The sequence below is a fragment of the Solea solea genome, chromosome 12, assembly GCF_958295425.1.
Source record: "Solea solea chromosome 12, fSolSol10.1, whole genome shotgun sequence".
NCBI lineage: Eukaryota > Metazoa > Chordata > Actinopteri > Pleuronectiformes > Soleidae > Solea > Solea solea.
The window spans coordinates 9,715,092-9,741,403 of NC_081145.1; the positions used below are offsets into that span (position 1 = coordinate 9,715,092).

Sequence of the window (26,312 nt, forward strand, 5' to 3'; positions counted from 1 at the left end):
GTCTGTGCATAGTGAAGCATGAGATATAGGACTTGTATCTGTCCGATATTCGACCCAGTGATTTTGACCTGTATCGGACTGATTCTAATTTCCATCCCTAGTCATCCTTCCCTGCGGCTCTGCTCTGTTTTCTTTCCTCATCCAGATACTCCTACTCTTTTTCCTTTGCTGATCCGCTGTCCATCTTTGCTCTACTCCAAATCTCTGCCACAGAGATTCATTAAAGCTGCAATTGAAATGTTAATTATCTCGTCAGACTTAAACAATATTTAGTATCAAATCGTTTTGATGCTGTTTAAAATCACCTGATCGGATATAAGAGAACCGTTAAATCTGATATGATCCAAAAAATCCAAAATATCATGGGAATGGTTCAGTGATATAAAGAGAGACGTGCACCACCAACGTCATGTGACCACAATGTGAGAAAGAACACATTTGTCTGCCATGCTGCAGTGACCATGTGAGCTGTGGAAAACAGACAAGTGTCATTTTGTCAAAAGACTGTATCAGTATTAGTAGATAAACTCAAGGCTGTGATACATTTGTCAGTATTACACACAAAAAATGTCACTCTTCACAATTCTGACTTTGAGATTTTGTAAATCCACTAGAAGAAAAGAAGAAGCACAACATGAAGATACACTGAGAGATTCTATAATGTTACCTTGGGAGGAGCAGAGTTAAATATACATTTTGAAGGAGTGAGACTCAGTCAGTGACCCCCTTGACCTGTGTGTGCTCTATCTCTGCCCTTTGACTGGGCTACAGAGAGGAGGAAATGAGTGTACTGACCACTATATAAACATTACATCAGCCCTAAAGGCAGGCTTGCCTACCACTCTCTCCCTTTAACAGTCTGCCTTTGCAGCTCACCACCTGATAACGGCCCAGTTCCTTCCTCCATAATAATACTCTGACTCAAAGACAATCAACAAATCACCATAAAAGGTGATCAGTCTACCTTAGCTTCTTACAATCTGATAAGTTGTACCAAAAACAGGAAGAAAGAGAAAATGGCACAATACTTCATTTTCTGATCCTTGAATTACACAAGGTTGCATGGTGTGGAGGGTTTGCTTTAGGTGCCCTTGTTGACTTTGCTGAATGGAGAAAGTGGATTCCACTGCAGCAGTGAATTCTGCAAAAACCACGTTATCTGACTCAAGCTAGTGTGAGTGAGTGAGTGTGTATGTGTGTGTGTGTGTGTGTGTGTGAGTGTCCCTGTATTCATCGCCTCTTTAGGACCCTTTTCTGGCATAAACACTGACCTCAAAACCTGGTCCTATGTAAATGATTACATTTTTAGGTGAAGACATGTTTTAAAGTTAGGCTAAGGTTAGGAGTAGGCCAGTAGTAATTATGGTAAAGGAAATTAATCTAAGTCAATGCAATGTCCTCTGAAGTCGTGTATGTGTGTGTGTGTGTGCGTGCCTGCGTGCGTGCGTGCGTGTGTGTGCACTCCCATGTGTGTTATCCCTTTGGGATCTTTTCTGCTATTAACACTGACCTTGTCCAGTAGTCCTCATGTGGACCAAAGCCTGGTCCTAAAAGGCAGAACCTCATTTCTGAGGTGCTGATTAATAATTACATTCAGGTTAGTAAGTAAGAGTAAGATTGTAGTTAACATTAGGGAAACAAAGATAACTAGATTATTTTTAACGTTAGGTAAGATTTTTGAACATGAGACTGAATAGTCTTGTTGAAAGAAGACTTTTTTGGTTATTTATTTCCCCTTTGCTTAGTTAGCTTTTTTCTAGCCATTACTAATGGCTTCTCCTTTTTATATCTAAATGGGTTGTTTTCTTTAATTCATTGTTATACATGTATGTGCAGTACTTTTCTCCACCAGCAGTGGAGTTGCATGTTGACAACTTGCCATCTCCTGGCCCTTGATATGCCAGTTATTGCAGATCATGTCGTAATAGCAAATAACTTTACATTTTACAGTCAATAACAGATCCATACTGTATATGAGTGCACCCCTAGTCTAATTTAACAGGTGTAGGTTAACTTATAGATGATTGGTTCATGTATAACGTTTGCATTGACAGCTGTTTTTAGATAATCAGACTGTACTTAAACCCATTTAAGTATAAAGGTGTAAAACCACTTGAGGACACACTAAACACATGGTGGTACAAATTTAACCGCATAACTTTGTGGGGGAAATATGTAATTGTGCTTCACTGATCATCCCCTCATCCACCACTAAGACACTTATTCCTTTCTTTGTTCTTTATTTCTATTTCCCCCTGTGCCGCTCTCTGATCTCTCAATTGCCCCACGGGGATAAATAAAGATTCCTGAATCTGAATATGAGGGTAAAAAAATAACACACAGGGTGGGAGGCAACAGCTGGCATTTAAGAGCCAGTAATAACATTAAGCAGAGTTTTACTCAGACCTCATCCAAGTACATTATTCCAGAGAAGATAAATTCAAACACAAGTTTACATAATGCAGCATGACAGTTACATCTCCTTCTTCTTCTCTTATTTTTAATATACCAAAAAGATTTTGACCCGCCAAAACAAAAGAAGTATATCGTGACTCACTATATATATATAAATAAAAAGGAACAAAGTCTTCTGCTTTGTAAAGTGAAGCTGAGTGAGTTAATGAGAGAAAACCAACGATACACCGTGGCACATTTTGACATGTCAAAAATCAAACTGCAAATCCAGTGGCAACCGGAGCACTATGTCCATTTTTACGTACATATAAAATGCATCAGGTACCATATCTCTTTAACTTCACTGTCACTATTTGCATTAGCATCACCTTTTTTAACGAGGGCCAGATTTTGATAATGTGAAGATTCCCTGCGGCAACAGTCAAAGTTACATACAAATGTACTGTTTTATAATAATTGTACTTTCCTTGTCATCTTTAAATGACAATGTAACAAAATCTAAGCCACGCAGGAGTGAACAAATGAAAAATTCTGCCTTTCTTTCACATCTGGAGTCAGATATCATAATAGGAGGTGAATGCATGAATCTGTCTGTGCCGGCTGGGTAGCTGAGCTAATGGGGATGACACGTGACTGAGGCCAATTTTCTGTCCCAGTAAATAAATAATATATTATAAAACCGAAGCTGCGGGCCGTACAAAATCTGGTGGACATGCCGGGCATAAGCAATGCACATTTAGTTCATTTACTTACTAGTATCATTTAAACAATTTATGGGATAACATGTACAACTTACTTCTTACCCAATGATGGGGTCATTGGGTAAGAGGTAAGTTGTACCTGTTGTTGTTATATGCTTGTTTACAGTAGTACAGACGGCGCAGCGCTCCACCAAGAGAATTTTAATACGGGCGTTCTTCTGCCGAATGCTATAAGAACGTGAATCATAAAACAATGCCAAAAGTCACAGCTAAAAATATCCACTGCCTCCAAAAAGCTCCCTGCACATGACAGCTTTAGCTGTGAGTGTGTTTGTCTCCAGGTATCAGCCTCCCACACCACAGTCCTGCTGCTGCTGCTATCATGGGCCACATCAGAGGCTATGGAAATCAGTGACGTAGTGTGTACTGTCCGGAGTGCTGTGCACAGTACGGTTCAGAGTGCTGCGCTGCTGACTGCAGATACACATCTGAGTACAATGCGCTTGCATTTCAGAGCTTCCTCTTAATGCTAGAGTTTAATGCCATACAACAGGAGGAAGACGTGCATGAATGCATAAAAAACTCACGCCCAAATGTCTGAACGCAGAGGGCAGAGCCTCACACTCTTTTTATCGGTGTGATGTTGAAAATGTGTTAAAATGGAGGGTGTGGTGTATACTCATCTGCAGAGAAGAAAGCGAGGGCAAAGATGTTGTGATACTAGTATAAGGCTTCTCTGTGGTTTGTGAATGGGTTAAAACAATGTGTCACAATTCTGTCATTTAAAGAAAAAAGGAGAGAATACAAAAATACAAATCCCCTTTTCTTAATCAACACAAGTGAACAGGTAGTGGCATGGAGAAAGGTGAATTTCATGTTAGTGTTGCATTATGACAATAAAGCTCTTTAATCCTTTGAAACCTTGAATCGCAAAGGACTTTTTTAAACCTGACATTTTATCACCTGGCTATCAGCAACTCCCCTGTCAAACTACCACAGATACCCCTTTGTAATCATTATGCACCTCTACCATCTAGGGCATATAAAATCCAGCTTGAAGCACTGAATTTGGAAGGGCAGTACGACCAAAAGACAAAGAGACAAGTAAAAGTGGAGAAAACTAATAATTCCTCATCCCGTCTAAAGCCTTGCGTGGCCATGATTTGCTCAGAGGCCACTGATAAAATGATAGCTGCTCACAATGAGGCCTTTGAGGCTGAAAGAGGATTCTGTGTCTCATTTACATGAGACTGGGGAACTGTGACTCTTTGTAATTCAACTTGTGCGTGTTGAACTTCCAGCTGCAGCCCCAGTTGAAGGCATCATGTTTTGGGATGTTGATTTGAAACCGGACTGTCTTGATATTGTTGAATGGGGGGTACGAGTGGGTGGAAGAAGCACTTGGTTTGTGACTTTTGCACTTGAATCCAGTAATGACATGGAAAACAAGCAGGCTCGTGCTTTCTAATGTGTGGACACAGTGAGACCAATGCATTTTTGGAAAGAGATACTTGTGTTCATGATGAGCGTCATACGTCACTGACATTTTCTAGAAGTGCAAGGCATTATACCAGAAGCTAGCCAGAAAGATAGAGTCCATAGCCACAGACGGACCGGTTCGTTCATAAAACGTCACGTTTCCTTCTTCCAAGATGTTTCCCACTGATAGCCACGTCATCATGATCTCATTTCTGCAAGCTGTGAGAAGGCCACAGACAGAGAAATACACACATTGTGGCTGGGAACAAAAAAAGGCTTCATACTATGATAAACATTCTACTTTCCTGGGTCATTAATAAGTGATTGTTAAGCTGTCACCTCACACGCACGACCTTTTAACAAGCTACACTTAATTTTTTTTAGGCCTATTTTTCATCCAATTTTTAACTGGGTGCGAGAAAAGTTATCCTATCAAACTGTGTCCTGAATTTAGGCTGTATACAAAACAAGGGCAGGGTTTTCCAGCTACCAGGGGGCGACTCTGTGGGTTACAAAAGCGAAAACCAAAATTGCAATTCTGGTGGCTTTAAAATGGGGGTTTATATTATTGTGGATGAATTCCTGTACAGTATTTACCTTAAATAGATAAATGGCCTGTATTTTTATAGCACTTTTCTAGTCTTAAAGACCACTCAATGCTGCTTTACACTACATATTTGCCATTCACCCACACTTACATACAGCACATCTATGTGTATGCATCACTTTTTATCACACATGGGCAACATGAGGTTCAATGTCGTGTCCAAGGACATCGGCATGTAGCAGAGCCGGAAATCAAACCCACAACTTTCAAGTTGAAAGACGACTCGCTCTAACACTGAGCTGCCGTCCTGTGTGCAGTGTGGGAAAGTTACTGAGCAACATGAGATTCCAAATACTGCTATTGTGAACACATTTGGCAAAGGTTTGAATATAATGGACATTCATTTGTATTTAAAACGTACACACTACTGCTTTAACATTCCAGTTATGGCATTTTCCCACTACATAGATAGTGCTACTTTTCTTTGCTTTGCTTTTCCATTAGGGATAGTATCTGGTACCTGGTGCATTTTCAATTATTGCTCTGAAAGGTTACATTGGTAATTAAGTGTCTTGACTGGAAGAGTCATGAGTGCGACGTCTGACACAGGAATCAAACCGAACAATGCCGAACTGCAGCTCAGTTAAAAAGACTGAGTCTGTGCTCCGACCATGCAGGAAGTACTGAACTAATCTTTTTAATTAACTAATTCTAATGATTCAGTACAAATGAAAATAATAAAACTTTGCTCGTCACCAGTTTGTGTTTGTATTGCGTATAAAACAACGCCACTGCAGTTTCGTGCAGCCGCATTATGACGATCCCATCCATGGTGAAAATGTGCACTTTGGACCACATCAGATGGTTTTCTATTAAAGGGACTACACATTGTTATCCAAACAGGTGTGTTCACTTATTTTGCCCAACTTGTCTTTTTCACAGACTCTGTTTTTTGGTACATGATGATGTAGATAAAGATGTCCCATCATTCACTCGCAGACCTTGAGCAGAAATGTAATGATCATAACTATGTGGTTGTAATAGTATCGGGCTTCTCACTACTCTGCACTGTTCAGTCAGCCATATTAGAGGAACTGAAAGTTGAACAAAGGAACTAACTAAATTATACAGTGCATCTGTCAAATGTATTCATATTACACTGATAAAAATACAGGCTCTTATGTAAGTGAATGTTTAAATCATTACAACACATGAGTGAGTGGAAAATGTCAATATGCAAATGATTTAATTTCAGGGAAGTGTACAGTACTTTTACTTCCTTTTTGCTTTTAAACAAACTGTTTCTAAATTTAGATTCCCTTTTTGTAACGCTTAGCATCTGACGGTGCTAAGCGTCTGTTTTCCAGAAAGAAGTTTAAAACCAAAGTTAACTGGTGTCTTTAACGTTCACCCAACAGCAAAACTGAATCTTTAATAATGTGACATTTTATCATGATAATTATATTTATCGACTGATTTGAAACCTTTTATCGTGATTATGTTTTTAGCTATTTTGTCCAGTCCTATCTTTACTTTAGAAATATTGCTATGGATTATGGTTTTATTGCAAATATTACAAAATTACTTGTATTAAGAGCCATTTATTATAAAATGGAAAAGACTATAATCATGGGAACTTCACATCTGTGGATGCTGTTTTCCCTCGTCACTATTTCAGCCTCAAACACAGTGATGCACGTTTCTTAAACTGTGAGCTACCAATACATGGGAAGGGCAACATAAAACAACTGCTAGAAAATTCATTTTTAAAAACACAAAGATACAAGCAAATACAAAAATAGAAAAGACAACAATCGGGGAAAGTAGAAATAAATTAAGGAGAATAATTAAAATTGTTGCCTCTTACTCTCTTACGTACACACACTTGTTTGTCCAACAACAAAAAATCATAATGTCCAAAAGCAGCAAATGAGACAACCAGGCCTCTAATCTCTTATTACATCAAAAGGATGAGATGTTTAGAGTGTGACAGGTTTGGAACAAGAAAGTCCTGGGAATCATGTTTCTGACTCTCCTGTAAAACTGTGGGAACATTTAATTCTCATCACAAGGTTCAATGTTCTAAAGTTTTGGTGGAAACAAAGTTTTTTTCTCGATTGCCTCAAAAGTGCATACACTCACACAGTCCATTTGTCAACCTGCCTTGTTGTGCAGCACCACATTCACATGTGTGGCCTATGATTTAAGAACTAAAACCAAAATTGTCCCGACTGTGGTCTTGTCAGTTGTTTGATCTAGAGCTTTCAACTGTTTCTCCCAGTCTTAAAGGTCAAATACGAAGTTTCCAGCTCACTAAATAAGAGGGTCACAGTTTACAATATATGCTTATATTTGTGTTTTGCAGCTTCATTCCACAAGACAAAACCAAAATATGAACACACAGGGTAAAGAAGCAATGTACAATCCTGACATTGCCACTTTTTCTACTTTCAAATTCAACTCTAAAAACTAAATCTGCACTCCACAAGACTAGTCAAAGAATTTTGTGTTGTGTAACCGAGCAACTGAGTTGTACAATGCAGATTAATCATGAGCCCCCAGTTAAAATGTGTGTATATTTCGCTGCATTTTCTGATTTAAATGAGATCCGCAGAGCATCCTGTACATAAATATTACGTCTTTGCATAAAGACATTAAAACATGAGGCTCCTTTAGCAACATGCCCTCACACCAAAACGAGTTTTCCAGTATCATCCTTAAAAACCAATCATTTATCTCCACAGACGCCTCTGTGTACATTCACATTAAGGTGAGACAGAGTCAGAACACTTATATATCCACTCACACCTCTTAATTAAGGGGCTTTGTGGCACAAAACTGTGATGTGCATTCTTCCGCGTGTTGCTTTAGAGAAAGTCCTCTCATGGAGGCCAAGAAATGAAAGTGTTTCAGTCCACTGATCTAGTTAATCTATCTGGTCTGCAAACAAACTGACCACTCAGGTACAAGTGAGTCAGAGAGTCCCTCAGGGCTGCAGAAAGGACAGAATAAGGGACACTGGGCTGCACCTCATTCCATTCCTGACCCCTTTGTGTTGGACACACACATCCTCACATGCCATTCTCAACCTCTCTCTCTGTTAGAGAGACGAGAAAGACCAGCGAGGTGAGGACAGGTGGGTCAGAGGCTGCTGGACATCTCTGTGACTACACTTTGCTGTGATGGACGTGCAGTATTTTCACACACTGTTTATACTGACCTGAGCAGTCTAGAATAAATCAGTAACTAATGAAAAAATACCAGAGTTAGAGAATCACACATTAGGTACTTTCCACAAGTATAACAGACGGATGAGGAACTGGAAAATTAAGCTTTAGACGGACAAAAAAAAACATATTTTTTTAGGGAATCTTTCCTGCCACATGTAAATAATTACACACTGGGTTTGCAGGTATTTAACTGTGTTGATTTGTGTTGCTCACACTTATTCACATTCACATTACAATATTTCATTCCTTACTCCTTGTATAACGGTGTACTATGTTACCAATGTTTTTATATTCTATTCTAAAATCTTATTTCCGTTCTATGAATAGCAGCTGAGTGTGTTTGTACACTTTATATTGTGTTATTTAATTGTTAACATACCATTCAAAGTCATGATGCATCATTGTGTTCTATTATCTTACATAACATCTAAGCATCTAGTATTTTTGTATTTTAGCTAGCTAGCTACCTACCTAGCTCTCTGTACTGTATGCATGCAAATTTAAATAACTGCTATCCAAACAACAATAATAACAAAAAAATTAACACTACGGTTTATTATTAATAAAAAATAAAAAAAATAAATACATTTGGCAAGTTATTTAGAGACAATTTCATCCAACTTGCAAACTTTAGTTTGAATGTACGTATTTGAGTGTTTAGCAGTTTAAGTAGCCGTGTTTGAATGTGTCAAATTATCTTTTTAGGTCTGTCTTCCTCCATGTATTTAAATAATTATCCCACTACTTTGTATGAAGTACTTGCTGTCACGAATAAAGATTGAGTTAAAGGAACCCTCTTCATCTTATAATGTGTCGGTACTTGTCTTCAGTCTGAGGTCAATTATCTCACAGCAGCAGCAGCAGCAGGTGCACGCAGCCACACACAGCCACACTCAGTATAGTCTGTGCTATAAAAACTGTCCAAACAAAGCTCCCTGTCAACGTGAATGAAACCCAAACTGCGCTGACTTTAATTAGTCCACATGAATGGCCGCTTTCTTACCTTGAGTACGCTGAAGACCAGCAGAGACCACAGAGAGACGCCGGCGCACAGCAGCTGTGGCTTCATGACGCTTCACTCAAACACCCAAGTGTCTCCTCTACCACCTGAGTGTTGTCATGTCCAAACTTTGTCGTCGCTTAATAAAAACAAACAAACAAAAAAACTTCCCACACGGATACTGTCAACAAATGAGTTATTGAACTCTGAGAGAAAGTTGAAAACCTCTGTTTTTGCCGTTGTTGCGCAGTTTAACGAGGAGGAGCGGAGACCTGGTGCGGCAAAGGGGGAAGTTTGGTGGAGAGTGTTGCCACTCCTCTCATCCTCAGTCCAGCAGCTCTGCTTCACTATCACCCCCCGAGCTCGGTGTCACAGCCTGATGAGAGAAACTGTGAGGGAAGAAAGGGCTGTCCGTTCATGCAGAAATGAAAAGGAGTCATCCCACATTCTTGCCATAACTTGGCCAATCAGGGTGAAGGAATGTATCCGTAGGGTCCTTTTTTCCTAACTGCAAATGTTGCCAATGCAAATGTTGTGAGGAAACTTTGTTGGAAGTTACTGCTACAAAAGAGAGGTCAGGGGTTTAACAAGAGCAGGGGCGTAGCAAGGAATTGTAAGGTCATTTATGAGTCAGAGGAAACGTCAGACCAAACAGGAGATGGGATTATATCCAAAGTCAGTGCTGAGTTGAGAGAAGATGCAGATTTGCATCACTGTCTCTGGACTACAGATGGGTAAAATACGGTGGCTGACAGGGGCAAACACACTGCAGCGACCCAAAACACACACAGTAATGTGATTGTGCTAGACCAATAAGGTGGCCGCTTTTTGTAAACATAATGCAATTTCAGAAAATAATAGTGAAGACTCAAATAGTCTGCAAAAAGTGACCACTGTACCACAAAATCTCACTACGCCCAGAGTGAACTACTGCCGAATTAAAACACTGATCATAAAAACTGCGGGGTTACAACCTTTATCCTCTTGTTTAACATGACCAGGTCTTTCAATAAAGTAAGAATTAAGTAGTCCCCGAGCATCGTAACAGCTGCTCGTAGAGCTGCACGACAGCGAGTGCCCCCCACAGACGCGGAGCTCTACCGTTATTGAATATGCTGGTGTTTTGGGATTTGTGTGTGTTTTCAGTTTTGCATCATTTTGTTTTTGCAGCATGTTTCTGTCGATGCATGTGTTTCTGTTTGTGCTTTTGAATCTGTAGCGTTTGTGAATATGCAGCTTGTTTCTCCTTCTGCATGTGTTTTGGTCGTTGCAGTGCGTTTGCCCCTGTCGGCCACCTTAGTATCAAGAACCGGTATTAAATTGGTACTGGTTATTCATTGGTCAGGGTACCATAACTGTACCGTACTGTACTGGTTTGGTACAGTACGGTACAGGGGCAGCAGACAACAAATGACGACACTGAACGTGACACATCAGGACATCCAGCTGTTTTGTGGTCGTAAGGGAATGATATTTTTCTGTTGCCCAATCGGCTGACTATCGTGGGTGAAACCAATCCATTTTACTCTGGTACCCCAAGGGAAGGGTGCCAAAAATAGAACATTAGGGCCGGGTTATTATTGGTACTATTCCTAATGGAAACACTAAACATTATGTAGCGTACCAAACCAAACGGTTCCTCTCAGTGGAAACACGGAAGCTCTGCTTCCTCTAAAATGCCTTTGAATAAATAGTAAAATATGTACTTCAGTGTTTACATTTCATTACTAAAAGTGCGCTAGAAAGTGCTAAACTATATAATTCTTCTCATACATCCCTGTAGCAGCACAGAACCATTAAAACCAGTGGAAGCTCAGCTTCAATTGAACGCTACGAGACAGCACAGAATAGCAAATTGTTGCAAAATCGTCACTTCCAGGGAAGCTCAGTGTCTCTGGGAGTCAATGGAGCACTGGACAGAAATGGACGCTGGGAGTAGAATTTCCTTGTTTCAGTTTATCATAATTATCATGCTTCCTTGTACCAGTTCATGGGAAGAATTTACGTATAAATAACTGGACCTGAAATGAGCTTTCTCTGTTTCAAAGACCTGCAGCCGCCACTGGCCTGAAGTGTGTTTGGACAAATGATGCTGATATGGATTTATGTTGTGTTTATTCTAACTTCAGTATGGAATGGTTGTAAACAAAACAAAAAATGCTTTGCTTGTATTTTCCGCTTTCCAACCATTCCCCTAATACTAATACATTTGACATTACTGAACTATTTACTCACCAGCCAAGAGCTCAAAAGTCTTGGCTCTCTTCCATCAAGTTGAGTGAAAAAGTTACTTTCTTTGCGAGTAAATGGGGTAACATTACATTTGCGGTTACACTGCAGCCATAATGGAGGACAAGAACTCAAAAGTTAGTGAAAACATAACAATTTTAATCATATTTTAAAAATGTATTGTGAATAAACAGAGTGACACATGTAACAAGAACTGAACATTTACTGACACAGCACACGATAAAGCATTTAGCAATGCTGTTGCCAGCAGAACTGCATTTGTTATGGTTAAATGTGTAGCTACTAATGCGAGATGCTGTTGACATCACTCTGAAAACGTGTCATTTATGTACCAAATAATCCATGAGATCATAACAGTCAAACAGCAACCACAGAATCTGATTTAACGACTGTGTCTGATGAATGGAATCACAGACTACATGATTTGTCAAACCAACTGAAGCCAACTGAACACAGCAAACGTCAAAGAGTGACCATGTCTACGAGAACGACAGTTTAAACCGGGTAAACATACATCGCCATCCTGTTACTTTGTTGGGTCAGTAATCAGTACAAACTACCCGAGAGAAATTCAAACATGTTTGATTGACTGCAACTGGGGTTCGGGTCGGGTCTATTACCCTCACACACCATCTTAGCCATACCAAACACAACATAACCAACACCTCTTACGACAAGGAAATAACAACTCAAACAAACTCTCAGCTCCACCCAGCTTCAAGATAAAAAGAGATCTTATCAGCTGCAGTAAGTGGAGAGATGTGTGAGTATGCTAATTATCCCCGAAGAGAATATGTGTATGAGACTGTAAGGTGGTTTCCATTAAAGGTAGGGTTTGGGAAAACTGTCCAAGCAGGTTACATTTGAAATTCAAAGGTCCAAGCCCCTTTCTTCAGACTTCAGAGTACAGGAAGTACAGGAAGGCGCAAATGCTTGTTCACGGAGAGCGTTGGTCTCACACGGATTCACGAGCACTGCGCAGCATCGGTAACTTTCGGTACTTTTCGGTGACACTAACTTTTTTGGATACTTGCTCAAATGACAATGTGATGCCTGTAAAACAACAAATACTCTCAGTAGATCAGAGGTGTATGCACATGGGGGGGGAGGGGTCAAATGGCAGTTTGATTAATGCATCACGACCCAATTATTTCGTTCGGGCTGTTCAATATGATTGGATGGTGTTCTTACAGGCTGGTCCATTCCACAGGTGACTGACATTTTTCATTTTTGTGACAATGCATTAATAAATTGGTTACAATTGGGTTACCTGTTTTTCCATCTTCTGCTGTCAAGTTAATTTTGGGAGTTAGTTCACCAAAAGCAATAAGTCTTTTTTCTTCTTCATGGTTATTTACGCCTGTTCGTATCCATAATGTCTCACTACTGCCTCCTTCTGGATTTAATTATCCATTACAGTCTTGCCCCACGTAAAACACCAACGAAGAAGAAGAAGAAATTCAACAGAGAAGACGTAACTTGATGATGTAAATAAATGGCACCAGTAGATGTTGATAAACGGTCGTGTTTTGTTGCCACTTCCATCTATTATTGTAATAGTATTTGCTTCTTGCACTCCATTAAGGAATATTGTTCCATTTCAATTATGCACATTTTCACTTTTATGAATAAAGCAACTTTTCTATAAATCTATCCCCATTCAGGTTTCTCCAGTGACACCATTTAAGTTTTTGTTTGTGTCAGTTTGAGATGAATCAGCACACTTTGTAGTCCAGTCAACAGGGTGTGAATAATGACAATAAGGACACTGATGTGTGATGTTCTGCATTTTCACCGAACAGGAAGCGACAAAAAACAGACAAATCCTGTGTGTGCTTTGAAAAGGACCAATGTTTGAGAAATAGTGACATCTAACGCTAAGCTCCACTTCTTGTTTCATTACAAGTAAAGATCTAGTATTTCAAGTGGCAGGGAGTATTATCTGGCTGAGAAATGCTCGCCACATGCTCACGCGGTATTAACGCGTCTTATTAGTCGTGTGAGGTTGCTCGATGTGCTCTGTTGAGTGGCTGATTTCGTGACCTTTAAATAGTGCACAGGATGCCAAAGCTGCCATTGCTTTGTGACAGACGGTTTCATAACAGCTGTTAAAACAGGCCTGCTGATGAGGCCTAATGGAGATGGAGATGATATGAACTGGTCACTATGACCCACCATTCCCAAGGAAATGTTATGTAATCCTCTGGGGATCATTGCTACATGTTTGTCTCTGCTTGCAATGGAGCGGCTCTCTCAACTGGTGCTTTTGTTGCTGTAAACAGCATAAAGTGCATGTACTTTTTATGTGTGCAGGCAGAGGGACGCAAAGGAATGTTATGTTATCAGCTTGAAACCATAAACATGCACACAGCATTAAAGCCCAGGCCTGGAGAGCAAATTCTGACTGGATTTGAGTCACGATGCATTGGTATGATGATGAGCTGCAATTGTTTTAAATAGTGCGGGACACCAGCCGCTGCTTGATTGCAACATGGTTACTATCAGTAACAGTGTCTGCCATGCTTTGCAGGACTTCCATCTTAAATACATTGTGCACTCACTTAGTCGGATGTAGCTGTAAAAGATAGTTACAACATCCCATTACACGACTGCTCTTCTTAACTGTAGCATTCACAAGCAGCATGCATTATGTAGTGTAGTAATAATGGCAACATATCTTAATCATGAACTTAAAGATTTAGTTTTTGTGCAAGCAACTTCTCAAAGGTTTTAGTATTGTTCACTGCTATTGACCGCTCCTTTAGGAACTATAATATTTTTGTCAATCCTTAATCAATGAAGCGTTACACAGTTGGTGTAGTAGTCGTGCTTTTGCAGCAAGAAGAACCGGATTGGTGACCCAGTCGGAACAAGGGCCTCTCTGTGGTTTGCATGTTCTCCCCGTGTGTGCGTAGGTTTTCTCCCGGTTCTCTGGTTTCCTCCCACAGTCCAAAAACATGCAGATTTAGGGATTGGGCAAATTGGACACTCTACCTTGACCTTAGATGTGTAAGGGAGTAGTTTATATGTGTCCCTGTTATGGACCTGTCCAGGGTGTAACACACCTTTCCCCCTATGTCAACTGGGGTTGGCAGCAGTGCCCCTCCCGTGAGAAGATGAGTGAGTGAGTGAAGCTTTAAACCCATAACAATTTCTTGACACATGAATTTGTGAATTCTTCATCTGCTAGCTGACTCACTCAATCATTCATGTGCAAGTAAGCACTCCAGTAATGGACACATCTGCTTTTCAAATATCTGTATCAGGTCAATTTGTAAATTTTTACACATTTTTATTTTTGGAACACGGTCCAGTGCTGGTTAGCTGGACAGGTTATGGTATCACATTAATCTAACTTGCCTTAGTAGGATGTTTTGACCTAAAATAAGGGTCATCATTTTGATAAAACAGAAGAATAATGGTAAATATGACATATAACAAAGTGAAGCGTCAAAACAGCTATAAATAGTCATGCATGTTTGTAGCTCGATGAGAGGTGCATTGTGCTGCATGCAAATACCAACATGCTAACTTGCCCACAAACACAACACTACCATAATGATGTTAACTGGAAATATGGTAATATCTAGGATAGCACAGCTCAAGCTGATTTGGTTTTGCACATTTCTATTCTCAAATACGTGTGAGCTGTGATGTGTGACAAATATGACCTGATGACGGCACAAGACGAAAAGTTGGATTCATCATGACGTGAGAAATCTATGCACTATTTTCTGAGATACTGTAGTTTAAAGTGAAGTAATGGACGGATGTAAATCGAGCTTTAGTGACGTTAACAAGAAGATATGGACATTTGACATGTAGAAAAATCTGACGCAGGGTTCACAGTCTGATCATAGCTCTGCCCTGTCGTCATTCGTCAAGAACGTTCTCGATTTAAGTTGATCTTTGACTTTAGGAAAGACGTGGCCGAAAACTCAAAACTTGCTTTGTTTGGAATATTTGAATAACATGTCATACGTGTCATGGTTGAACGTCCGTCGCCCGCAGCTGTAAGAGCCATCACTGAAATGAAAGTTATTCTTCTTTGCATTTATGTAATGCAAACCAAATGCAAATGGTTGTTCTCTTCCTGTATTTGAAAACACAAATCTCAATTTGTATGTTCCGTCCACAGTCGTCTGTGTCTATTAATACAACATGTCCAGTTTTTTATTTTACAAGAGCACTCACAGTGGGATGTTGTGTGAACATCCAACTGTGTAAGTTTTCTTCCAATGTAAATATTGTATTGTAATAACAGCAGAACAAATACGACAGAAAGAAAGTGGTACATGGTGCATGGAGTATGATGATTGTATATTGGTGTTGCATATCTCCAGTAAGTGCAGCTGGAATGAGCTTCAAAGAACAGAACAGACACACACAAATTGCCCCGGTTCAAGTTCAGCCATCAGTCTTTTTTGAATGTTTGTGCTTCATCAAAGAAGTCATACTCAGGAAAGGAACTAAAGCATTTCAAGGTCTGGACCAAATAGAGAAGACAATAGAGGAATGTCCTTATCAGGCCAAAAGACATATACATATGTGCATTGGCCATCGGCCACAAACTGGAGGTGTTTATCGGACATTTCAGCAGAAGAATGTGCAAAATGTAGTGCAAGAGGATGTGCACCATGTGAAGCTGTATCCCTCATATACAGGACACCAGTGAGCTAACACAGTTAAACGTCTGAGAGGTGCTAAAGTCTTTTCCCACTTTCTGGTTAACAAGTTAATTGAAATAAGCTATTTATGTGGTAAATTGATAACAATAGTATCTGGTAACCTGCTGCTTTTTTTGGTTCCTGCTCTGGCGAGGTTCCAAGTGAGCTGAGCCGATACTAAAATGTGACATCAGCAGACTGCTGGCCACTGATTGGCAGAGAGTGTCATTGTTAGTCTCAAACATTTAGCAAGGAGATTTCTATAATCTCAATATTTAACAGAGGAGTCTGGTGTATTTAAAGGACATTTTTTTGCAATAATAATAATAAAACAATATCACAACAACCCTGCCCATGTTGAGGAGGTGCTATAGTAATGGAAAACGACGTGTCTGATACCAAACCGAGTAGAGTCGAGTAGAGCCAAGTACTGCTAGAACTGTATAAGGCCACATCCAGACGGAAACCTGCTGTGGATGTACAGTGCAGCAGAATGTGTGTGGAACAATCGCAAGTAAAAACAAGTTTTGTTTTGTCCTCTCTTCATTTTATGATTCAACACTTTTTTCACCCCCTCCCCGCCCACTCCGCTCTGCATCGGCAAACCGGCTTGCTCCCCCCTCACTGAGAGGATCGCAGAGGCATTCGCAGAAATGCAGAGACTGTTCACTGTCCGAGCTCCCAAATGGTGGAACGAGCTCCCCATCGACATCCGGACAGCGGAAAGCCTCCACATCTTCCACCGCCGACTAAAAACACATTTCTTCCGATTCTACCTTGACTAAGACGACGGCGACAAACAAAATAAAACCTTATACATCGCACTTATGACTAGCACTTCATAGTTTGGCTTACTTGAAGCTCTTACTTACTTTTAGCTCTTATTTGTACCCAAATGTTTAAATGCACTTATTGTAAGTCGCTTTGGATAAAAGCTTCTGCTAAATGACATGTAATGTAATGTAATGTGTGAAATCTCTAAAGACAGGACGTGTTCTAGTGATATCTAGCGTCTTTTCAGACTGACTTTAGTTACTTTTCATTGACAGTAGTGGGTAAAACTGTCAAACAATCTCCAAACACAAGACAATTAACGACAGCGCAAGAGAGAGAGTAACTTTTTAAAATTTGGTTAATAAAGGTTAGGAAGTAGGATTGAAAAATAGTCCAGCTGACTGTGATACCCGAGACTCTTTTGAGTGTGGAATAATGATTTTCAGTACATGTCTGCTGATCTTAGTGCATTTACTTTAATCTGTTCACAGATACATGTATATGGAGCCTATTTTGTAATAGTTTAGATTAGAAATGAACCAGCCCTGACTAGCTTTAAGTATCAGCCTGGGAGGATCTGCCTTCACTGGTTGTGTTTTAGTTAAGAAGCATGACAGACAGTCTGACAGGACCCACACTGTGACTTTTATTAAGAGTTGTGATGGAGCTTCAAGCTATGGCTGCAGAATGTTCCAAATAACAGGCACCATTTTCATTTCTGAAACTTTCTGAACAGAGAAAAGTCTTTACTCATGTGTCTGTGTGTGACATGCATAAATCAAAAGGTTAAATATAAAGTGTGTAACTTTTAGATCTAAACAAATGTTAAATGCAGCTCTGTGTGTTAGATCTTGTGTCGCCTGGTGACATTACCGCACTGCACAAATGTCAAAAGAGAGCACTAGTGAAATGAGATGGCTTAAAAAAAAAAAAGATTGGAGAATGACTGAGACAAAAGTAAGTTCCCACAAAAAAAAGTTTCACAAGTGAATTGTACGACTCAAAAAACCTCAGCGTTCAGCAGTTTGATTGGATGAATGCTTCTTGCCCCTGTCCATCCCAGAGCACAACTATCAGATGAAGGACAGGACGCAGCGTACAAAGAAGGTTACATCATTTAAGTCTAACAGTCAAACAGTGCCAGAATCAACAACAACAAAAATCAGCTGAAGTTATGAACTGCAGCTTTAACAATGGATTTTCATAAATTTTCTGGAGGGGATGTAGGTTATGGCCCAAATAATCAATAATAAGGTTTTGATGGTGATTTCATGATGGTTTTAGAATAACAAACATTAGTAATAATTTAAATTTATAGTGATAATTATAGTAATATGTTCAATTTCACCATATATGTTTATGGTGAAATTTTACATTTGGAATAGTCTATATACATTATTATTAGTCTGCTTAAAAGTAATAAATCATTGATATAGTCACCTGAAAATAATAAATGTGACAGAATAAGAATTTGCTGTGTTATTTTCACACACAACAATCAGTGACAGTGAATTTGACCTCTGCATTTAACCCATCGCTTTTATTTACACACCAGTAGTGAACACACACAAAGCACAGAGAGGGTTTGAGGATGTTGTGAAGGAGGACATGGGGACAGTTGGTCTCACAGAAGAGGACACAAGGGAGAAGACAAGATGGAGACAGATGGTCTGCTGTGGTGACCCCTAAAGGGAAAAGCCACACAAAACAAATCAGGCACAGGAGCAATGGGCAGCACTCTATCTGTGCCCGGGAAGCCTTGCTCAGGGGCAGCCCAGTCTAAGGATTTGAACCAGTGAGCCTCTGGTTACAAGCAAGTATTAAATAGTTGAAATAGTTTTCTTTTCTTTTTTTAAATACAAGGTTGGTAACCGCTGAACCACAGGACTGTCCATGTCGCTGCTGCCCCATCAGTGACCCCACTCCTCCTCATGGCCCTCATTTACGCCCCCATCCCCCTGCACTATACCACTCATTCTCTACTGCCTCTCTTACAAGCTCAACATGGTTACTATAACTGTTAACTCACAACAGGCAGATTCTTTACACATTACAGAACCCGCTCTCTCTGCTTCACTGTGCACTGTGAGGAATGTGCAGTGCACTGTTGGTCAAAACAGTTTCTTGGTCACATCCATTATCGGAGCAGGACACTCCTACTGTAACTCTGCTCTCCATCTCTTCATCTGCATGTCTTTGTTTATGTTGGCCAAATTGCCATAATTGCCACTATGACCCGTGAGCATGTTGTTTACATCTGCACTGTCAGTGCTTGTTGTTTGAATTTGAAGACAGGAGTAAACAGAGACTCCTAATCTAGCATTTGAAACCGTCCCATCTGAAAAGCCCCCGAAGGGATCGCACAATGTTAAAAAAAAGAAGCTTTAGACAGGCAGGGCCCTGCAGCAGTGGCGGAAATTCAAGGGAAAAGCATTATCTCTGCACACTCCATTACAAATTCGATTTAAGACGTCTGATTTCTAAGTATTTTTGGTTCCCAGATTAGTTCTAGATAGACTCAAACACTCACACAACAACAGTAAAAGCGTGTATATCTGTCATTTACAACATATCACATGAACACAGTGTGACTTCACGCATTCATGAAGTCACACTTTAATTGAATGTAAATATAAATAAATGCCCCGTTACATTCAAATCACTGACAAATTAGCTCACACAATCCGCACAGCAGTGTTTTGTCTTCATGTCTTTGGTGACACAGAATGACGTGTTGTGCATAACGACTGATGGATGGAAGGCGGAAGCATAACAGGTACACGAGTAAAGTGTAAAGTGAGACGGAGCAAATGAATTCAGGAATTAACCCTGATTCTCCCTGTATCCTCATCTTGCAGGTTGCAGGATCCAGATCCAGTTTTCGAGGATATTGCTATCATACATCACCATTATTATTATGCTATAATTAAAAGTCGATATCAGTATAATTTTTATCAACACTCTCTGCTGCTGCTTATATAAATTGCATTGTATTGCTATAAACACGTCATCATTGACTGTATAAACTTGTAACTTGATACGGTTGTTGTGTATCTGCTCCTGCGTTCAAACAATATGATCCCTCAGCAATTACAAATGTTCCAAATGTGTGAACGTGAAGGGTCGACAATGAGGGGTGCAGTGAGACCTGTTACACACTGTACTTAAAAAAGAATCAAATCCTGTTCGTCTACTTCTTAAAATTGATTGATGATTGTATTGTAGGATAGCTTATTAATTAATAAATAAATCATTTTATGGACCTCCCATAATACCTTTATGACCCAGCAGAGGGCTGAGGCCCATACTTTGGGAATCGCTGGTCAAATGTATACTTCAAGGGTGAAAATAAATCACTGGAAATTATACTGTTACTTAAACTTGAACTTAAATACCTAATGTATATAGTGAGATTTAAGTAAAAGTTCAAATGTACAGTTATATTTTATAACAGAGAAGGGGATATCTGTCCTTGATCCAACTTCTTCTCTGGTTCATTCTCAGTGTAGAATAAATGTTGTACGATTGGAGGAGTGGTGCATGGCCTGTGCTCATGCTACATATACCTAATTTGTATATAAATAATCCACAGATTTAAATTAATAATTCCATTTTCCGACTAAAATTGAGCTAGTCTTAGTCGGCTAACATACCTGGATAACGTGAATCAGGAAGTAATGGATAACTAACAAATAGAGAACAGATATAGGCTACTGATGAACATGTGTATTTTTTATAGTGAACATTTATAACCTATTATTTATTATTTTGTTGTACTCTCGAGTACAGAGGAGGTTTGTCCTCTGAACTGACGAGCAGTGCCACTATAAATGAGATGCATTATTAGTTTCTTGTGAAGTGCTTGTCAGCTGTTTATGAAAGACTCGCCTACTCCAGCAATTCAGTGTTGCACTTCCATAAAGGCAGAGAAAAATTAAAAGTCCCTACAGTTGATCAAACTTCATAAAAACTTACATTTCTCCCACAATGCTACAGTAGTACCTGTTTAATTCATGCTGCCTGATACGTGTTTCTCGCACTCGTGTCACAGCTTCACTATGAACTTATCACCATCCAATCGCTGAGCTGATATTCATGAGAAAGGTCCTCTTTCACTAGTTCCTATTTGCTCCTTCCTTTATAGATGCAGTGTTGTTTGCTGCTGTTACCAAAGTATCATTGACAAGTAATGACATCTTCCTTTTAATTGTGATACAATGTTTGTAGTTTTGCTCAAACCTGCACTTTTATCTCAATCTTATCTCAAAATGTCCAGGACCCACTGCCCTGCACATTTTCTGTTTTGATGTTTCCTGATTCAAATCAAGGGGTCGTTATCAGGCTTCTGCAGAGCTTGTTGATGAGCTGACAATTTGAATTAGTTGTGTCGGAGCAGGAAAACTTCTAAAACATGCAGGGCAGTGGGTCCCCAGGACCAGGATTGAGAGACACTGAAATTTATTTATTATGAGTTTATTATTTGGTTGGTTTTCCATTATAGTACCTCCTCGTCTTGCTCATGCCTCTTCCTGTGACGGAACTCTGACCAATCAGTGCACGGCAGTCTGACGACGTCACACATAGTATCAGCCCAGCTCGCTTGGAACCTCGCCAGAGCAGGTACTAAAAAATAGTACAAGGTACCAGGTACTATCGCTAATCCAAAAGCAAAATAACCAATAACAATCCATTTAAAGGTGACATCGAATGCTGGTATAGCAAATATATGTTAGTTATGGAGGTCTACTTACATATATTAACTTGTTTTCATGGTTAAAAACCTCCCAGTCGCTGCAAACGAGCCGATCAAAATATCTCCTCACTGACGCTCTCGTCAGCCGCGCTGTTTCAGACCAAAATCCCACCCCCAGAACGTGGACTGTGTTGTTATTGGCCAGCCAACGAGAGCTTTCCCACTGTCCAGTGATTGTCCAGCTCTCAGATACACAGCTCCCCCTCTGGCACGGTGGATGCTCTGCATCTCAGCAGCTACAACGAGAGTAGTTCTTCTTCTTCTGCGGTTGAATGTACGCAACCGGATGTGCCCGGACTAGTGCCCGCACCAGGAGGCGCTACGGTGGTGGAGGACTGGTGAGGATTTCTGATGACATCATCAGCATAGGGAAGTGCCGATCTGCTTCGCAGAGCCCAGGAAAACAATACAACACTATTTTCTCAGCAGTGGCTGAACTGTTTGTTCTGAAACTTTAGGGTTTCATAAACGAGGTAATGACGCAGATACACACACAAACGCAGTGTTAATTGGAGCTTCCGGTCTATGTCGCCTTTAAATGAGACTCCTCCCTCACTTGTTTCTTACTACACCAACGCTGCTTCCAGCCTCCACCGTTCTAGACCGGTGGCACAAAAGCGTTATTTAATGTCTTGCTTGGGGTCGGTCTTGTACTGGGATTTCCTGCGTTGCACTCATCAGTACAATCAATGGCTCAATCATGATGAACGTGTTCCTGACTGTACTTTTTTTTTTTTAATTTACCATTTAAAAAAAAAAAGAGCTTCCCCTTCACGTCTAACTGCCTGCGGCAGCCTGTGGTCATCAGATGAACATTTTCACAGCTCCCTGCTTCAGTGCAAATGTGCAGCCGCAGGATAAGCTGCCTATCTGCTTCAGACCGTGTTTCATGGCATCCTGATATGCAGACTGGAAGTTGCCATTGTCATCTGGACATGAGGATGAGTCACAGTCAAATCTGAGATTGGCATCAGTTTGGTAACTGACAGGACGGCTTTAAGATTAATGAACTTGTTGACACTCACCTGACAGAATATCACTCCAGCAGCAGGTGTCATGAGATCATTGTCATTCATAAAGATACCAGCAGTGAACCCTTAGCACCACTAGATGCCTCCACACGGCAACATGTGGCATGTGTAAATATATGCAGTTGACATTTATTCTAATTTAACCTTCTAAAAGTAACAATTCTTAAATGTATATTCAACTATAAGTGAAGCAAGAACATTGAAATGGCTTCAGAAGTGTTTTGTGTCGGTGTGTTTCACACTGAGAGAATATGAGGAAGTGATGTAACATTTGAGCATGAGGTGAACCAGACAGCTCAAGGACACAGCATTGTATCATTAATTTGGTTAAATGATGCTTTCACAGTCACTGTTTATACTCTGTGACAGTGACCTTGTATGTGTGTGTTTGTATGTCGAGGTGAGCTCATTTTAAAAAGGGATGAGGAGGAAGAGAGCATGAGGAAGTACAGAGGAGTTCATTAGGTGATTGGAGCGCACGGGGGGGGGGGGGGGTGGCTGGGTGGGGGGGACACTGGACACTGAAGTGGGTCATAAATAGTGGGGAGGAGACAGAGAGAAGACATGTTCAATAAGAGCTGATACTGATACAGTTTGAAAAGCGGTATTAGTATTAATATAAAAAAAGACAATCATCAAACACGTTTTGAAGGGAATGTCATGCAACGGTTACACTGCCGTCTGTATGTCTGCCTGTCTGCCTGTCAACACTTTTTTTTCAGTTGCAGTTGAGGTGAAAATGGCCGAGTTTCTAAGTTTTGTAAGTTCACGGCTTTGAACCAGTGTGATCCTCTCACAGAATGGTTAGTGCCATCATATTGCAAAGGGTGAAAAAAGACTGGAGTATCAAATCCATCGATGAATGTAAAGGCTTCAGATAACCCCTCCCACACACACACACATACACACACCTATCTTTTCTTTTCCTTGTATAACTGTCCAGCAGTTCGTTTGACAGGCTTCAATCTCAGCTAGTGACTTACTAAGGACACCAGTGTGCACAGCGCCAACTTTGTTAGAAATGCAAGGGAACAGGCTCAGATACTGGACTAGTATTAACAAAATCCACCTGCCAGCACCTTTACCTTAAAGCTTAAAATAATAATTTGTTGCTGCTCTGTTCTAAAATGAAGTGTTAAAATGACACATTCTGTGTCAGCATTTTAAAGCATAGTATTACTTTACACTAGCCCAGGTAACTGTTTCCCTGTGTTGCATAACATGTGGGTCAGAAATTTCCCTCGGGAGTTGTTGTGGACCAAAAACAGGTATAAATGGCTAAATACTGGGTTTATATTCCTCAGGTGAACACTAACTAAAGTAAAGAAAGTGTTACAGAGTGCAAATCCTCCACCAAGGCTGCTTAGTTTCCCACTGTGTCAATACATTGCCCTATTTTGCAAGGTTAACACTTTGCATCATCTTCTTTGGTCCATAACCTCCATCTCCACAAATTTTCATAAAAATCTGTCGTTTACTTTTCGAGTCATGCTGCTAAGAACCAGACTATTGCAGCCAGACTCTTAGTTTGAGGTCATTGTTGGGATTAGGGGCGTGATTGGTTATGAATTTAGAATATTAATAATTGATTAATTATGGAATAATTAATTTATTATAAAAAGTTGAGTCAAACTCAAATCGGGGCACCACTCCTCTCAAACAGAGGAGAACAATCGGTTCTGAATGAACCATTAATTCATAACCTCCAAAAACAGTCTCATAAATTAAGCCGACTACCAATTTGGATTATGATTAATAATTAACTTAATAATTGATAAATCACAATTCTACATCAATAGTTAGGTGAATTGAAGGATTGGAATTCTACAGGGAAGAGGTTGGCAATATACACACTTGTGCAATATTAATCAGACCAGACTGTATATTTTATAAAACATTTATTAAAAAGACATCAAAGATATAAACAAGAATATTTACTAAATGTAACTATATACAGTGTATGTGTGTGAAAAAGAGAGAGTCTGTGTGTATGCAGGTCAAATGGTCAAGTCAGATAGAGGTAGACTACAAATCAAGATGGCGGTTGACGAAGAAACTACAACAAGATGGCGGAATCAAAGATGGCTTCTTGACCGCATGGCTGCTGTGTTTCTTGGTTAACTACTTTTGTAAAGTGAGATGTCAGGTTAGATGAGTGGTTAGAAGCATGCACATCTAGAGCTGAGAGCTAAGAAGCATGGACATCACTAACATCATATTAACCTAAATCTAGACATTACAACAACACTTTATGTGAGCAAGTAAGCTCAGTACAACATTTCATCTATGCTTAGCCAAGCAGTGTAATGCTATGCTAGGCCCAGTTACGTTACCAAGTCCTTAAAAGATGCCAAAGTGTCCTTTTGAGGTGCTATCTGTTGGTCCAGGAACAGTAGATGGTTGACTGTGTTTCTGGTGTCTGTGGCTCAGGTTCCTCCTCACAAAGTTAGCTAGTTGGAGCTAACTTGGCTCTGGATCCTTGGTTGATCCTTAGGCAGGCTCTGGTGTCGCTGCCTCTGATAAGAGGATAGCAGGCTGCTGTGAGCGGGCCTGCTCGAAGATCAGCAGAGAGGGTCTCTTGCTGCTGGAAGCTTGTTAAGCTCTGTGCTGAAGGGTCTTCAGTCGAAGAGCTGAGGTCTGTGTCCTTCCTGCACCCAGAAGGGCAGGGGAGAGCAGAGGAGCCTGTGTCCTCCGGTGAGATGGAGAAGAGCGAAGAAAAAGAGGAAGGAAGGAGGGGAAACCTGGCTTTTGTATTGCCTGTTACATGGGGGTCACATGTCTCAAAGTGACCACTGAGGTGGGTTTCCCACTGATGTGTGGAAGATAAGGGATCTTTATTGACTGAGTTTTATGACACTCTTTGTCTCTGAGCAAGGGGCCATGTGTTCTCCATCCAAGATGCATGTGACTCCATCTTGAATGAGCTGATCCCCAACATCATCATATGGTTATTTTTATCCGCAGAATGTGTAAATAAGCACACGATTGTCACATTAACTTAAAAAGTTATGACCTTTTGTTAGTGTTTGTTGCTTGTTTCTGCTGTAGCCAAGAATTAAGAATTTCGGTTGACTTGTTGTTTGGCAGAATGGTGACCTGGTAAAGAGGAAGTTGATTTGCTTAAATCCTATCTATGTAGAGTTTGCATGTTTTCCACATGTTAGTGTGGGTTTTTTCCTGGTAGTTCTTTTCTTCAGTCATGGGCAGAGGTGGAAAGATTACTGAGATATTCTACTCAAGTAAAAATACCATTGTTTTTGATCAAGTTTTACCTAAGTACTAAGAACTTGTCCAAAAATGCACTCAAAGTAAAAAAAAATTAAAAAGTGAGTTGTACTTTCAAAGGCGACATAGACCGGAAGCTCCAATTAACGCTGTTTTTGTGTGTGTATCTGCGTCATTACCTCATTTATGAAACCCTAAAGTTTCAGAACAAACAGTTCAGCCACTGCTGAGAAAATAGCA

General features: G+C 40.1%; 1 protein-coding gene across 1 annotated transcript in view; it reads right to left on the reverse strand.

Moving 5' to 3' along the window:
• The window catches only part of ptprja (protein tyrosine phosphatase receptor type Ja), a 37,797-nt gene extending 28,045 nt beyond the window's left edge, over positions 1-9,752 (reverse strand). The window contains exon 1 of the mRNA XM_058645464.1: positions 9,376-9,752. Coding sequence (XP_058501447.1) covers positions 9,376-9,441 — 66 coding nt within the window. The 5' untranslated portion in view covers positions 9,442-9,752. The remainder of the gene's footprint in view (positions 1-9,375) is intronic.
• Between the last annotated feature and the right edge of the window lie 16,560 nt (positions 9,753-26,312).